General features: G+C 35.0%; 1 protein-coding gene across 2 annotated transcripts; it reads right to left on the reverse strand.

Moving 5' to 3' along the window:
* Positions 1 to 10,617: 10,617 nt before the first annotated feature.
* LOC7474442 (high mobility group B protein 1) lies at positions 10,618 to 14,100 on the reverse strand. Of its 2 annotated transcripts, none has more exons than XM_002316184.4 (8): positions 13,755 to 14,100; positions 13,121 to 13,193; positions 12,820 to 12,948; positions 12,674 to 12,731; positions 12,520 to 12,564; positions 11,958 to 12,038; positions 11,770 to 11,871; positions 10,618 to 10,975 (listed from the first exon to the last, which is right to left on the reverse strand). In XM_002316184.4, the coding sequence occupies exons 2-8, from the start codon at positions 13,189 to 13,191 to the stop codon at positions 10,931 to 10,933; spliced, it is 531 nt and encodes a 176-aa protein (XP_002316220.1). In that variant the 5' UTR covers positions 13,192 to 13,193; positions 13,755 to 14,100; the 3' UTR covers positions 10,618 to 10,930. The 2 variants fall into 2 exon arrangements, with proteins under 2 accessions (XP_002316220.1, XP_024464967.1); XM_024609199.2 differs by lacking the exon at positions 13,755 to 14,100 and adding an exon at positions 13,692 to 13,716.
* Positions 14,101 to 14,300: the final 200 nt, after the last annotated feature.

Raw genomic sequence — 14,300 nt, forward strand, 5'->3', positions numbered from 1 at the left:
TTTGTGGACACCTCTCTCTCCATATAATTTTAACACAATGAAAGAAACTTATCAGTAAAAAATCAAAGACATCATTGTTTCTCTCTCATGATAGAAAACCATGTTTTTAATCTGGATTTTATGCACAGTCGCTCTCCTTTTTCTTTAATTTTTTTTTAAGGCTTGTCATCCCGTAACGTATGCGGGACTCTCGTGAATTAATTAAAGAGAAAAATAAAAATAATGGATTCATGATTATCTAGTAGTTAAAAACATCTATAAATTATAAAATTAAAATTGGTTTTAAAAATTCAGATATTAGACGCTCGGAGAAAAAACAATATCATCACTGTCACATCCTTTAAAACAAAAACTTACCTTTTCTTCGAGCTTTTCTAAATTTATTATTAGGATGCTATTGATTTCCTAAATCTATTTCTGAGGTTATTTTTATAATTTTATTTTATAATATTTTTTTTAAAGAAGGTTGAAAACTCTTCTAGAAATTTGATAATAACCACTAAAAAATAAGATTTTATATCAATACCAGAAGAGAGAATAAGTAAGAGAGCATTTGGAAACGCGGGTCAATCTGTATTTCTAAAAAATTCAATTTTTTTATTAAAAATTAATTTTTTTATGTTTTGTATCGTTTTGATGTGCTGATCTCAAAAATAATTTTTCAAAAACAAAATAATATATATTTTTTAATACATTTCAGAATAAAAAACACTTTAAAAAACAACCGTAACCATACTTCCAAACAAACTTTTAAATCTACTTTCATACATCAATACGAGGTTTCTTCATGGTTAGATTTTAAACAAGTTATAAACGATTGAAATTATTGACTAATAAGGATGGATTAATTTATTTTTTTTATGGTTTCAACCTCTAATTAACCAATGTCATGGTTTATTTATTTTTATTACTTGATATTGTTTTGGGAAGTAAGATAACTGAACACAAAACAAAACTAAGAGCTAGCAAAAAGATCATACGATACATATCACACCTAATTATCAACGCATACCTACGTTAATTGTTTCCTCGTGCAACCGTCACTTCTCTTTATTCGTTGTCTTTTGCTCGTAGAAAGTCCCAGACATTCCTTCATTTTTATTTTTGCTTAATTCTTTCTTTTTCGAAAAGGTTTAAATAGAGAGAGCTAGATAGTGCACGGCAACATACTTTACCAAGTTCCTTTTCCGTTTGGCAACAATAATCTCCTCCAAGCACGTGGACAATTGGACACCCCATTAAACAAGCAAGAAGAGAGATTTCTGTCACTGTAAACAGATAATCCACTTAGCTAAGACTCTCTAGCTCTCTCTCTCTTTTGGATTTGACACTCTATACTCTACTGGGTCGTGCATATTTCGATTTTATGAAATTTAAAATAAAGCGACAAATATTTCTTAAAGGAACAAAGAAGGGTACGTAATGGGTGTTAATTTAAGGTTTAGAGCCGATATATATAGAATGTCTATATATTGGCGCTGCCCGATTGTTCCACCCAACTGCATCTGTAGGCTACCTCTAATTGTCTTTGTGGAAAGAGGGGTGCCCTAAACCCACCAAAGCCCTTCCTTTTTGTTTCCATTATTAACTGAAATGATCATCGGCAGAGAAACTAAGTTCACTCTGCTTCTCATCCAGCTAGCCCAGATGGGTGTGAGCTCCCACAAATGAAGCTTCTATGAAGATAATGTAATGCAAGCTTATCAATCAGCCACGTGGCCAAGAATAATGGAGAGTATGGTGCAGTTATAGGGTTTGATTTTAAAAATATGAGGTTATGATACCATCTTCATCCACATGGTCCCCAGAAGGGGCAGTAAGCTCTCCACCCACTCGACAACCCATAGAATAATGATCCATATGGGCAAGTACCGACATCAACTTTTCATTTAGTTCTATGTGAAGTTATTGAGGGGAGAATCATGTCATGTGATTCTGCCTCTTCTCATTGCCTTTTTTTCAGTTAACCATTCTTAATCCCCACGATTAAATGACATTAAAACAAACATTCTCTCTAAATAGATCAAACCTTGTCATCATCCATTAACGCAAAAGGGATTTGATGGAGGTATTTATTAGTAGGTTCTGAGGTAGGTTAGCTGTTTTGAGACAGACGAGGACCTTGATTTGCGGGATTTTAGACAGAATTTAGCTTTGTATTAAGATAATGTAGTTTGATTAACATGTTTGTCCTGCATCGTCCATCGCACCTGGGTCTTTCGAGTTGTGATTATCCTATGGCTTCTTGACACCTGTACTGCTACGTGCTGATAATTATACGAGGATGCAAATTCACGCAACTTGATTCAAGTGATGGTGATGATGTGTACTAATTAGTTCGCTCTTCAGATCATTTCCCAGTTACTAATCAGTCAGCGTTCCGTGAAATCGATTATTAAGTTTTCTTAAAACTCACAACAGACATAAAAGTTTTTCCTTCACTTCTTTAATTAGGCAGCAGAGATTTTACACACACATGCGCTTATCGTCAGGGAGAATACACAAATTAGAGATGCATAATAGAGTTGAAAAGACACCAATTCTGATGGTGACTGAAACAGAAATTGGAGTCTATGATAAATCAATAACCAGCCCCACCTTTGATGTGACCATGTCCATGTGCATACGACATGAACAGGAGGAGACATACACTCGTTTTTTTATTGCGAACAGTATAGTTGATACATTCTAATTTCCAGAATAAAAGACAGCCGCGCCGGAGGCAGAGATGTCCGCTGAAGTGTGGGGGATCATTTCCGAGATCCTTCGTAATGGCCCATTCATGTATAACTTGATTTCTCGGCAGAAATCGTCACCGTAACGACCAAGTTTTGCACTGACCAAGGAGGAGATGAGGGAGCCACGCCAATAATTACAACTGTGTTATCTAGCTAAATATCTGGTCCGTCCATCAAAACTAATCGTCCCATCAATAATGTAGCGAATCCAGGGTGGTACAAAGTTTGTACCATAGTTTTTAAACTACAAACAGTGCATGCTCCTTGATGTGTCAATTAAGTCTTTTTTGTTATAATTGAATGGTACTAGCTGTTACAGAAAAAAGCAAGGGTGAGATCGAATATTTCTAGATCCAAGAGTGGAGGATTCGCTCATTTTACTCCTCTCCTCGGAGAACACCGTCGATTAGCTTTTAGCGTGTGCTATCCTGCTATGCATTTCCCTGCCGACATTTTATTTTTAAAAAAGTTTTAGGGGCATTACGTCTTTTTTTTCCACTAGTCAACTGCAACTTCGAACTAATTGAGAAAATTTTGAACATGTAACATCCAGAAAAAATATTTTTTTAACAATGATCTCGATATTTAGATTTAAAAAATAGCAAAAATAAATAGTAATTGTTTGGTGTTGTTGTATTTTAAAACACATTAGCCTATTTAAAAATATAATTGCGGTTGCTTTTAACTCATGATATATCAAAATAATATTTTTTTTATTTTTTAAAAATTATTTTTGATATCAACGCATTAAAATGATCTAAAAATACCAAAAAAAATATTCATTTGAAGCAAAGAAAAAAAATAAAAAAATTCATTTAAAAAAAATAATTTTAAAACAAAAAAAAAAAAACATGCCTAATCTTAATCTATTTTAGTATAAAAACAATGTTTTGTTAATACTTAAATTAAAAAAAAAATACTACTTTAGAGATAAGTACAGATGATTTTCTTTACGTTAAGGATTGCCAGTACTACCATATATTTCTTAACCAAGACCCATTAAATCCAGTTTTAATGTCTAAGAAATATAGAAGTTTTTAGAGTAGAAAAAATTATAAAATTTTTATTTGTATAGTTCATGGAGTACTTATAACACATTCTTTCAAGTAAAAATCTTTTTAAACTTAAAATTTGTACAAACTCGTATTATCTTGTGTTTAATTTTTATTAAATAGAATGAGGATAATGAGATTCAAATTCATAACCGTTTGGTCAATAATACTTTGAAATCATGTTAAATAATTATCTCAACCTAAAAGGTTAAGCTTCTAGGTGAGACCTTAAGATATAATTTATATAATTCTCTAACACTAACGAATGAATATTATATTTAAAAAATATATTATTTAATTGAAAAACATGCCAAAGTAATAATTTATTTGATTTTTTTATTTTATTTGATATCAGCACATTAAAACCAATTAAAACATCTAAAAAGTTATCAATATAATATTTTTCTAGATAAAAAAAATAAATTACAGAACCGGTAGATGCAAATACAATCCCTCACTGCACATGAGGTTGTGGCCTAGCGGTGGAAGGGACTTGTTTCCTTCCTCTGCACCAGGGTTCAAGCCTCATTGTGCACGTCTGTCACCCCCGCGGTACCTTACATGCTCACTGGGCTTGCAGGATGTTCAGTGGGTTCCGGGATTAGTTGTGGTGCGCGTAAGCTGGCCGGGACACCTCGGGTTTTAAAAAAAAAAACAATCCCTCACTAAATTAATAAATATATTGGTGTACCTTCATGGAATATAAAAACAGGACCGCGCGATCTCATGAAATCTTCCTGGAAAGGGGAGCAAATTATTTATTAATTTCGCTTGATTTCAGGCTTACCATTCAAAACATGTTTTACTTCTTACGTGTATCATGTTCGTGGTGATAATTTATTCAATAAACAAGGTATTTGATTTTCTTTTTGGTGAAACGAGAAAATCAATAAAAATATCGAACCCTGATAAATAAATAAAACTAACAACAGGGATAATGTTAATAGAAATTCTTATTATATATATATATATATATGAATAATTAAAATAATTTTCAAATCAGCAACTAAAACTAATAAATTAAGATTTTACATCTTAACACCATGTTTTTTTGTTTCTTTCCTTTAAACACTCCGTTCCACCTATCATTCGCTGTGAATAAATATAATATAATATAGTTTTCATGATTTTATTTACCATCTGATCCGATCGAGGTCCCCTTTCATTTCATTTTGAATACAGATTGAACCTGAAATTCTTGAAAGGTACCTAACAATATAGCTTTCAGTCGAGTGTAGACCGAGATTTGACAACACAATTAATTTCTAAGTTTTGTTTTTCTATCCTGGGTTGAACGATACTCCGCCAAGGATACATGGATCGATCCAGTGCATGGCACGTCTACCTCACTATTCTATTGACAACTGTGGAATATTGACTTTCAAGCTCCTGTCTTTTTAATGCATTTAATTTCTCGAGTAGACATGAAGTGATTTTTATTCTAGTGTTTTCTTTTAATATTAAAATAAAATTTATTTTTAATATCAAAATAATATAAAACTTAGAAAACAATTAATTTTTTTAAAAAAATTTAAAACTATCTTTTTACTGCAAAAACTTCCAAGCTCCGTAGATAACCATTACTGTTATGTGGTTGATAAAAATACTGAACTGTCCAAAAAAGTCTTCTAGATTTTCGATAAATTAATCCAGCAAAGGTGATTAGATTTGTATGGTCAATATTATTCAACAAGGACATGTATACTGAATGCATGGATCAGTCAATAAGAAGGGACAAATCTGTCTGCATTGCATGATTTCGAAGTTATTTTTAAAAATATTTTTTATTTTAAAATGTATCAATTTTTTTTTTAATCTTTAAAAAATTATTTTTAAAATCAACTCATTAAAATGATTCAAAACATAAAAAATAATTAATTTTATAATAAAAAAATTAATTTTTTTAAAAATACAAGTTGCACTATATTTTCAAACGATGTTACCGAGAGAGATTTAAATCGTCATATTACTTAAACCTACGAATTTGGAAGAGTTAAAAAAAAAAAAAAAACTTTCACTGTCCTGGCTCAGTCGGCATTCATATAAGAAATTGACCTGGCACTAGATCAATAAATTCTTATTTTCAAAATTTTATCACTTAAACACTAGAAATTAACTAAGATATTTTAACTGGAGACTAGATCAATAAATTCTTAAAATTTCAACAACTCAACTAAAAATACAGATCTTTAAATAATAAATTAAAAAACTAAAAAAACCCATGCATACTCGACGACCTTGTCAATATGCTATGTATCAATTTAAAGATTATATCGGCATATAACAAAATTTAACATAATTTTTTGAATAATTTTTTTTTAAAAAAATTAATACTCAGATGAGCAAAAGTAAGGAAGTATTACACTGAGATAGAAAACCTTAAAAAACCTTACTGGCCATGTAGCAAAACCATCTCACGTAGTTGACGGGTTTGGGTTGAATGTGAAACCATCGAAGAAAGAGAGAGGGTGGGCTTCCACGAGACACGAGGTCTGGGTCACACGTGTGCACTGTTGAGATGTAATTTTGTAACAGAAGGTACTGCGACACTACTTTCTTGAGAAGTGTTACTAATGTGTACACTTTCCAATGTATTTTTCTGCTCTGCTTTTCTTTCTTTCCGCTCTCCTCGCAGTCCACACGAATGGGGGTGGGGGTCGATTTTGTCAGAGATTGCACGTGTGGTAGCAGTTAATGTCAAGACATTTGACTGTCTGAAGAAAAGAGAGGTAGGCGAGGGGAGAGGTAGCTAATTCATAATTAAGAGAGGGAAAAACAGGGGGCGGCGGCTGATACGGCACAGCAGGGAGCCCATCTTGGCATGTATTTTTGGTGGTTTGGCTATGGTAGCCTTTGTGAGTTTTGTCATGTACTCATGTGGTGGTGGATAGATGGCCTTTTCTGTATTTTATGGCCCTCTTACTCTAGAAAAGTGATTGAAGCCGATGGTGTAACAACCACCAGACACCATCTAGCTCCTTCCGTTGTCAAAAGACTCAAAACTAGCTATCATATGATGATTCTTGATTCTTTTTTAAAAAACACACCGAGCCAAAGATCAGATCAGTTGTCGTATAAATAAGGCTTCGCCTCAATTTGTTTTCGATAAGATGCATGATAACATGCTAGTTGACTCCTAAATAGTTTATATATATATATATTGATTAGTACGTTAAAAGTGCTCTAAAGGGTCCAGTTAATCTCGACCCCGGGTTTTTTAGGTACTAATTACATCGATTATTTTTTGTTTATAGATTACTTACGCTTTGAGCAGGAGCTTGGAACTATAAATTTAGGATTGGGAGGAAGAATAAGAAAAATAATTGATTCTTGAGAGAGCAAAACATGTAAAGTTAAAAAATACATTTAAAAATTTAGAACTAAAATACAAAATATTTCAAATTTTGACGGTGCCATGACACCCCCCTAACCAACGTAGTATTCCACCCCTGGGATTTGAACATTAGCTATTGGAGTTGAGAACCTTTTAATCTCAAAAAATAAAAAAAAATAAAAATAATCAGCTATACATTTAGCAAATCAATCGTAGTAGTTCAAGAAGGGCATGAATAGAGCCCAATGAAGCAACACGTGTTGCTTAAAATTGGCAAGGCAAACTGATCACACGTGCCAGATTTTTTTTTATCTGGTACTTGATCAACCAATTTTTTTATTTGGATTCTAATTCTTTAATGAATTTTTTTAGCCCCTTGTTAATAAATGAGTCTCAAATTAGTCCCAGGTTTCATCCCACACAAATCTAAAAAAACCCAACATGGGAGAAAGGATTGACAGAGAAATGAATAGGAAGAATTGTCATACCGAGTTAACTTATCTTGATCATATCATGATCTAGATTGTATATTATGATCTAGGTTACGAATAAAAAATTAATTTGGGTCGATTATGATTGATTTGATATGATGCTCTCTTTTCTTTTGATATTTAATTTTTTTTTTTTTTTTTATCTTTTAGCATTTTCTTGTTTCACAGTTGAGCAAGGTTTAAACGGAGGATATCGGGCTATAGTATGATGAGTAATAATCTATATGACCGGAAAAAAAAAATCCCGTGTAAAGGAAGCGGAAACTGGAAGTGAATAAAATCAGAACTGGAAATAATCTGCAAGAGTTGATGGTATATCTAGCAAGCTGAAGAGAAACTTTAGCAGCCCCGCTAGTTTTTTTTTTTTTTTTTTAACATCTCTCGGTTGCGCACGTATGTTTTTTTCCGGGGTATGGTGAGATGGTACTCCCAGATTGATACCATCATGATTGGAGGCTTTGTTATTGGTGTTAAGTTACAGCCAAATCCTACCAAACTACTGAATAAAATATCAAGAAAAGCAGTGATTAATCTTGACTGATACTGCCGGCCAAATTCCCCGATTCTTTTACAGTTTGCTTACTTTGTCTGTAATCAAGCTGCGATACACATAACCCCACTTTGCTGTTGTCTTTTAATCTTTATATCTTGGCTTAAAGCAGTACTGCAGCATTTTTAGACTTTCTCCTCCCCCACCAATCATTTCGCTAATCGACCTCCTCATCTTGTGAATAAGCTTGACTGCCTGAGTTCATCAACTTGATTTTCTCTTCGAAACAGCGAAAGCATATCTCCATTTCTCACGATCTCCTGTTTCTCTTTTGATTTAGGGGGTGTCTCTTCCTTGCTGCTTATAGAATAGGGGACATCTAGCTAACTACTTATCCAGAGTAGACCTTTCACGTTTCATCTATGCTGGCTTTTCAGCTTTGGTTATTATTATTATTATTATTTTCAAAATGTTTTCGTTGTTATCTACTGAGTAAAAAAATAGTAGCTTATGGGTGCCCTAGCCCCTAACAATTGCTGTGCATGGTTTGGAAATTGCTCTCATTCTCCCCGCCTAGTAAATATTGAAACAGTCAACCAGTGATTCAGCTTCCTTTTCAATTAATTATATAATTCCGCCTGAAAAGGATAAATTAAGGAATGATTTATAACACGAAGACAAATTAGAAGCAACTGAGTTTATATAAATAAATTTAAAACATAAAGATAAATTGAACAAATTAACTAGCATACGTACGGTACGTGTATGCATGAATCACTGCGACCAAGTTCTGACATCATCAAGAACAAAAGGGTATTTCGTTACGTATCAACAACTCGAGGCCTTAAATTCCTCTTGAACTGGCATCATAACATGATCACTAGTGCTGGAGATCATGCAATACAAACCGTGAACAAGAAGATTTGAGTTATGTATATAACGTGCTAAACCATGATTAACAGAAAAACAAAAGCTAATTAAAGCATGGCATGATTAAAATCATGCACCAAAACACAAAAACGACATCTAATTGGCTTCATGTAGGAATTGTGGGCACCTATACCTTAATTTTTTGTGCTTTCCTTTTCTAATATTCAACTTGTTGCTTTTTAGTGTTGATAATGATAATGATGGGCAATTGTACATAGTCCACTTGGGCGTGTCCCTCGCGAACATGTGACCATCACATTTCTTTAACTTTCCTGTGACATGTTCCGACATGACAAGTATAAATCATGCTTCCATCTCAATTTCTTTTTCTTTACAGCCCATGAAAACTACATGGCTTTGACAGATAGAACTGGACACTGCTATAAAATAAAGCTCTGGGAGATGGGCAGATTGCTATTTTAATTAGTGACAGGTGTGGGTAGTGAAAATGGCATCGTTGCGCAATTGAACCCATACAAATACATTGATAGATTTTTAAATCAGTTTCATATTGAAAAGGAGAGGAGAATAATTAAAGGAATGGCTTGGATCCAAGAATTTTTCAGAGATTAAATTGCATGTACTATTAATCCCACATAAATGGCTACAGCAATGTACTGATGAGAGAAGGAATCTGTGCTTTCTTTTTTACGATCAACTACAGCAATTCTTTTTCCTTTTCTTTTTTGTGAAGTCTCGTTATTACATAAAATTTTATAGTAATATAAAAACTTCTCCATCTAAGAAAATAACATTGTGCTCTTGCTCCTGGATTGGTGGTTTAGATCTGGTCCACTTAAATCTGCCCAGAGGGCTTCTTTCGGAGCCCAAAACTAAACACGCCCTCCACAGTCCCATTGGAAATTCAGATAATTTCTCACTTCTGCAATTGATACAAATTAATACAGAATTTCTAGTTTTCAAACCAAAATCGCTATAAATTCTTGATATGATTCTAGCTTCAATCAGCTTGGCGGGCTTGAAAACAAGAAATTCTGTATCATTGCGCGTCCTAACCAACAGCAGAAGTGAGCAAAAACCCTACTTGTCATGATAGGCACTAAAGGTCAGAAAGAAGTCCTAGAGTTGAAACCCGAAAGAGAGATGTAATAAGCAGCATTTTGTCCCATTTTTTGAACAAGACAGTTTGATTAAATTTAATGCCCGATTATCTGCAATGATTAGAGACAAATAAATCGCAATTTAACCTACACATCAAAGCTTGCGGTTCGATTCTGATTCAGTCAAGCAATTGCATATTAGTTGTAGAGATGAGCTGCTCGATCTGGATCAATGGTAGAAGTTTCCACAGGAGACAACGGGTAAACTACTTTTCCTGGCATTGTTGGCCACTTGAGATACTTCGGCAAATAGGACACGGACAGCCACAACATCAGTCCTAAAACTACCAAGTACAAAGATGGTAGGGAACTGGTACTTGCGTTGCAGTAAATTGCAGGAAAAAAAAATCATTTATGTACTTATAGCTGGTGGTAAATATGATAGTTTACCATGGACTGCATTTAAGAAATCCAAAAAAAGAAAACCCCTAGCAGAAGCAGTGATGCCCGTAGCCCACATATTTACAAAACATAAATTCTATTGATTGCTATTCTTCTTCAAACATTACTGAATTCCCAGATAGCATACAAAAGCATGACGCATTTAGTTCTCAGAATCCATTAATGATTCAACTGAGATAGTTAGATACACGCGTGGTAAATATACGAGTAAACCTTACATGACTGCTTGGCAGCACCAAGAGCAGAGAAACTTCGGCCCCTTTCAGAAAACCACCACCACAGACATGACATAACCTGAACGTATCACTTACAAAGTCTAGGATTTTTGGCCTGGATCAATCACAAGCCTAATCAGCCCACATGCCAACTTGATCAGTCATCTTCATCATCATCGTCGCCGTCGTCATCTTCATCCTCCTGAAGAAGGAAAAATCAACTTATTTAGGACTGGTTAAGGAAAAACATGATAAGTAGGAATGAATGAAAATACAATCATTCGATCAGAAATCGAAGACTAATAGTCAGCAGGGAGGACAGGTCGGTCACTATCAGCAGGAGCAAAGAAAAAATGAAGTAATGAACTAAAAACAAGCGAGATAAATTCCCAAACTCATGAGAACAAGGAAGATAAAACCATCCCAAAATCATCAACCACTCTATCATGGGCTCAGAGGCATCTATCTGTGATTCTCTTAAGTGAAACTAATCATATGAAGATTTGACAAATTCAGGGAAATCTAAAACGAATAATCCAATCCTAAGAGCCTAAAGAATATTAGCACATGGAACAATGAGGTCCTCGATCTAGCTTGTCCAGTTGTTGACAGGAATGCTAGTGCACGAACATTCTCGTGTAAAAAGAATCAACAATTAGTTCTCTTGGACTGGAAAAAACCTTTGTAATTTTAATGGGGACTTGGGCCCCGCTGCACTACCGAACACTCTTAGAGCAAAGGTCTAGCCTCTTTGACTCGGAGGCATCTAAAGTAACAATGAACTTGGACAATGGATTGAACTGGTGTATAACAACGAATGTAGATGTCTGGATTATGGTGCGAGTGAGCATGCTCAAGGCACTGGCTAATCCAATGGAAAGCATTCTCGTGGGTAAATTCTTCACTACGGGGATGGAAACCCAGTGCATGTGCAAGAGTTGCAAAATATTCCACACATTAGTTAGTATGAGACATCAGAGGCTGACAAAAGATTACCTCATCACTCTCGTCATTTTGGCCATTGACTTCAGATTTGGACTTGTGAGATTGTTCGATGTTGTCATCATCATTATCGTCATCATCACCATCATCCGTATCCTGAGAGGAGCATAATGTAGTCCTGAGGCCGGGGAAATAATGCAAGTCCATTTGATTCTGAAGAAAACAATGCAAAAATATTTCACCTGTTTTTTATTGTAAGCTGTCATTAGCTTTTCATAGTCTGATTTCCGTTTTGCTGCTTTAGCTTCATATGGAGCTTTCTCCTGCCAAATCCCAGTCCAATAGAGGAACAGGTAAGAATGCAATCGGCATGGCAATTGTACAGCTAGGAAGCAATCAGCAGACAGAGATTTGAACTTAATAAAAACTGAAAATACCCTTTGGACACTAGTTATTTTGACCAATTCAAACAATCATGTATGTATGTGCACATGCCCAACTTGCAACATCAGTCAAGGGAAGCACATCTGAATCCCACCTCAGCCCTTTTAAATCTTCAGGCCCTAGCAGTACTGACATCTAGGGGCCCTGCAGTCTACACCACACTGGAATTGGCGTGGCCATGCTAACAAAGCTCCAGATTCATCGAACATGTGCTTGGTGCACGGCCAGTTCCAGTGGGAACCACAGTGCCAGGTTTAATGCAGCACCTCAACAAACAGAATCGACAGGATTGTTCGAGTAAAAGTATTCTATTCAGGCAAGGGCAGCACAATTCATTCAAAGAAAGATTTTAGGACTTACTGCAGCAGACAAGGATTTCCACTTCTCTCCTCCAGCTTTCCCCACCTTCAAACACATGATCCAGCAATCAAAATTTCAGTCAACATAAATCTATCAAAGCAACTAAAAAACAATTCACGATCTAAGAAACACGTTGTGTTCATGAGCTGCTTACAGCTGACACAGCCTTCACATTGGGGTGCTCTTGTTTGTATACCTTCCTGAACTCTTCTCTGCAGTGTGTTACATTGCATAACCATGAGGTAATTTTCAAATTTGATATCATAATTACTAAACCATCTCAAATTAGGAGTGTCTTACAGAAAAACAAAGAAAGCACTAGGAGGCCTTTTGGGTTTGTTAGGGTCCTTCTTGGTGATTTTTTCTTTCTTGACTCGTTTCTTGCTACTCTCATTAGCCTTTAGTGCTGCCTTTCGCTTTCCAATCTTCCTGAAAGAAGAAATGCATACACGACAAAAACACTCACTCAGAATCCATACCACATAACCCAGTTAATGAATGAAAAAAACGGATAACAGCCGCGTGATTTATCTATCAGGTTGTTTAAGGAAAGCAAGGAATGGATTAGTTATAAATCTCAGGGGAAAAAAAAACAGATTACCTGTCCTCAACCGGGAGTAATACTTCCTTCTTTTCCGTCCTTGCTGTCCCCTTGCCCTTGGCAATTTTCATGGCTATTACCAACATTTAAAAGTCATATTATTTAACTAAAAATCATTCTACTTTACTCAAACCTCACTAACCTAGTTGGCAGATTAAGAAAACGGCTACAACAGTTCAAATCAAGTTTCAAAAATTGTAAGCCTTTTTTCTCTCTCTCTTTGCCATAAAGAAGTAACTTGTTTTAACAAAGCATGCCCACTTTGGCAACAAGAAAGCTTCTGGTTGATGCTTACAAAATTTAAGATATTAATTTAAGGACCAACAAAGCTTAATTCCATTTTCTAGGAAACTAAAGCATAAGCTATAAAGTTCCAAGCTTTGTTTTCTTCACCCATATGCAAACACAAAGGATAATACGGTACACGAATTAAGACACGAGCTAACAAAAAATCAACTAGCAAAAATCAATACTTTAAATGATCATGAAAGGAAAAAAAAACTCATCTGGGAAACGAAAAACTGAATAAAAAACCAATCAACAACTAATGAACCAGAATCAGAAATTATACCAGAACTGTTGTTCAAACAAAAAAAAAAAGGAAACTAAGAACAAGCTAGAGAGGAACGCATACCTCTTTAATTAGTGGAAGAGAAACGAACGACAACGAAGGAGTACGAATAACAAAAGCAGAGCCAGAAAAACAGTCCTAAAAAGTAAGGAGAGAGATGCCAAGAAGATATTTGTACCGAGGACCAATGAGTGAACACGTGGAAACTTTCTGACAGAACTTGAAAATGACTGAAATGTTTTCGGGCTATGATCCAGTTCCAGGGGAGGATCCGAAGTGGCTCGCTTATTGGGTTTTGATTGGTTAAGGTGATGTCTAGTCTCTAAGTCAGAGTTTTGAACAGTAGAATCTACTTTCAGGTTTGTTCATCACAACAAAAATCTACTTCAGGTTTTGTTTATTTATTTATTTGTGGTGTCTATCAGGTAAGAATAGCTCTCCGGTATTTGTTTGTCTTATGCTCCTTGGGAGTTATGGGCCTTGAGGCCTGCTTCCATTTGAGGCAGTGAAGAACTTGGAGGTCTTGAAAGTTGAAACTTTTTCCATTTTCCCATCAGGCCGTTCACGGACACTTTTATTTTAAAATACACCCATTGATTAATGCTGTAT

Source organism: Populus trichocarpa, chromosome 10 (genome assembly GCF_000002775.5).
Source record: "Populus trichocarpa isolate Nisqually-1 chromosome 10, P.trichocarpa_v4.1, whole genome shotgun sequence".
Taxonomy (NCBI): Eukaryota; Viridiplantae; Streptophyta; class Magnoliopsida; order Malpighiales; family Salicaceae; genus Populus; species Populus trichocarpa.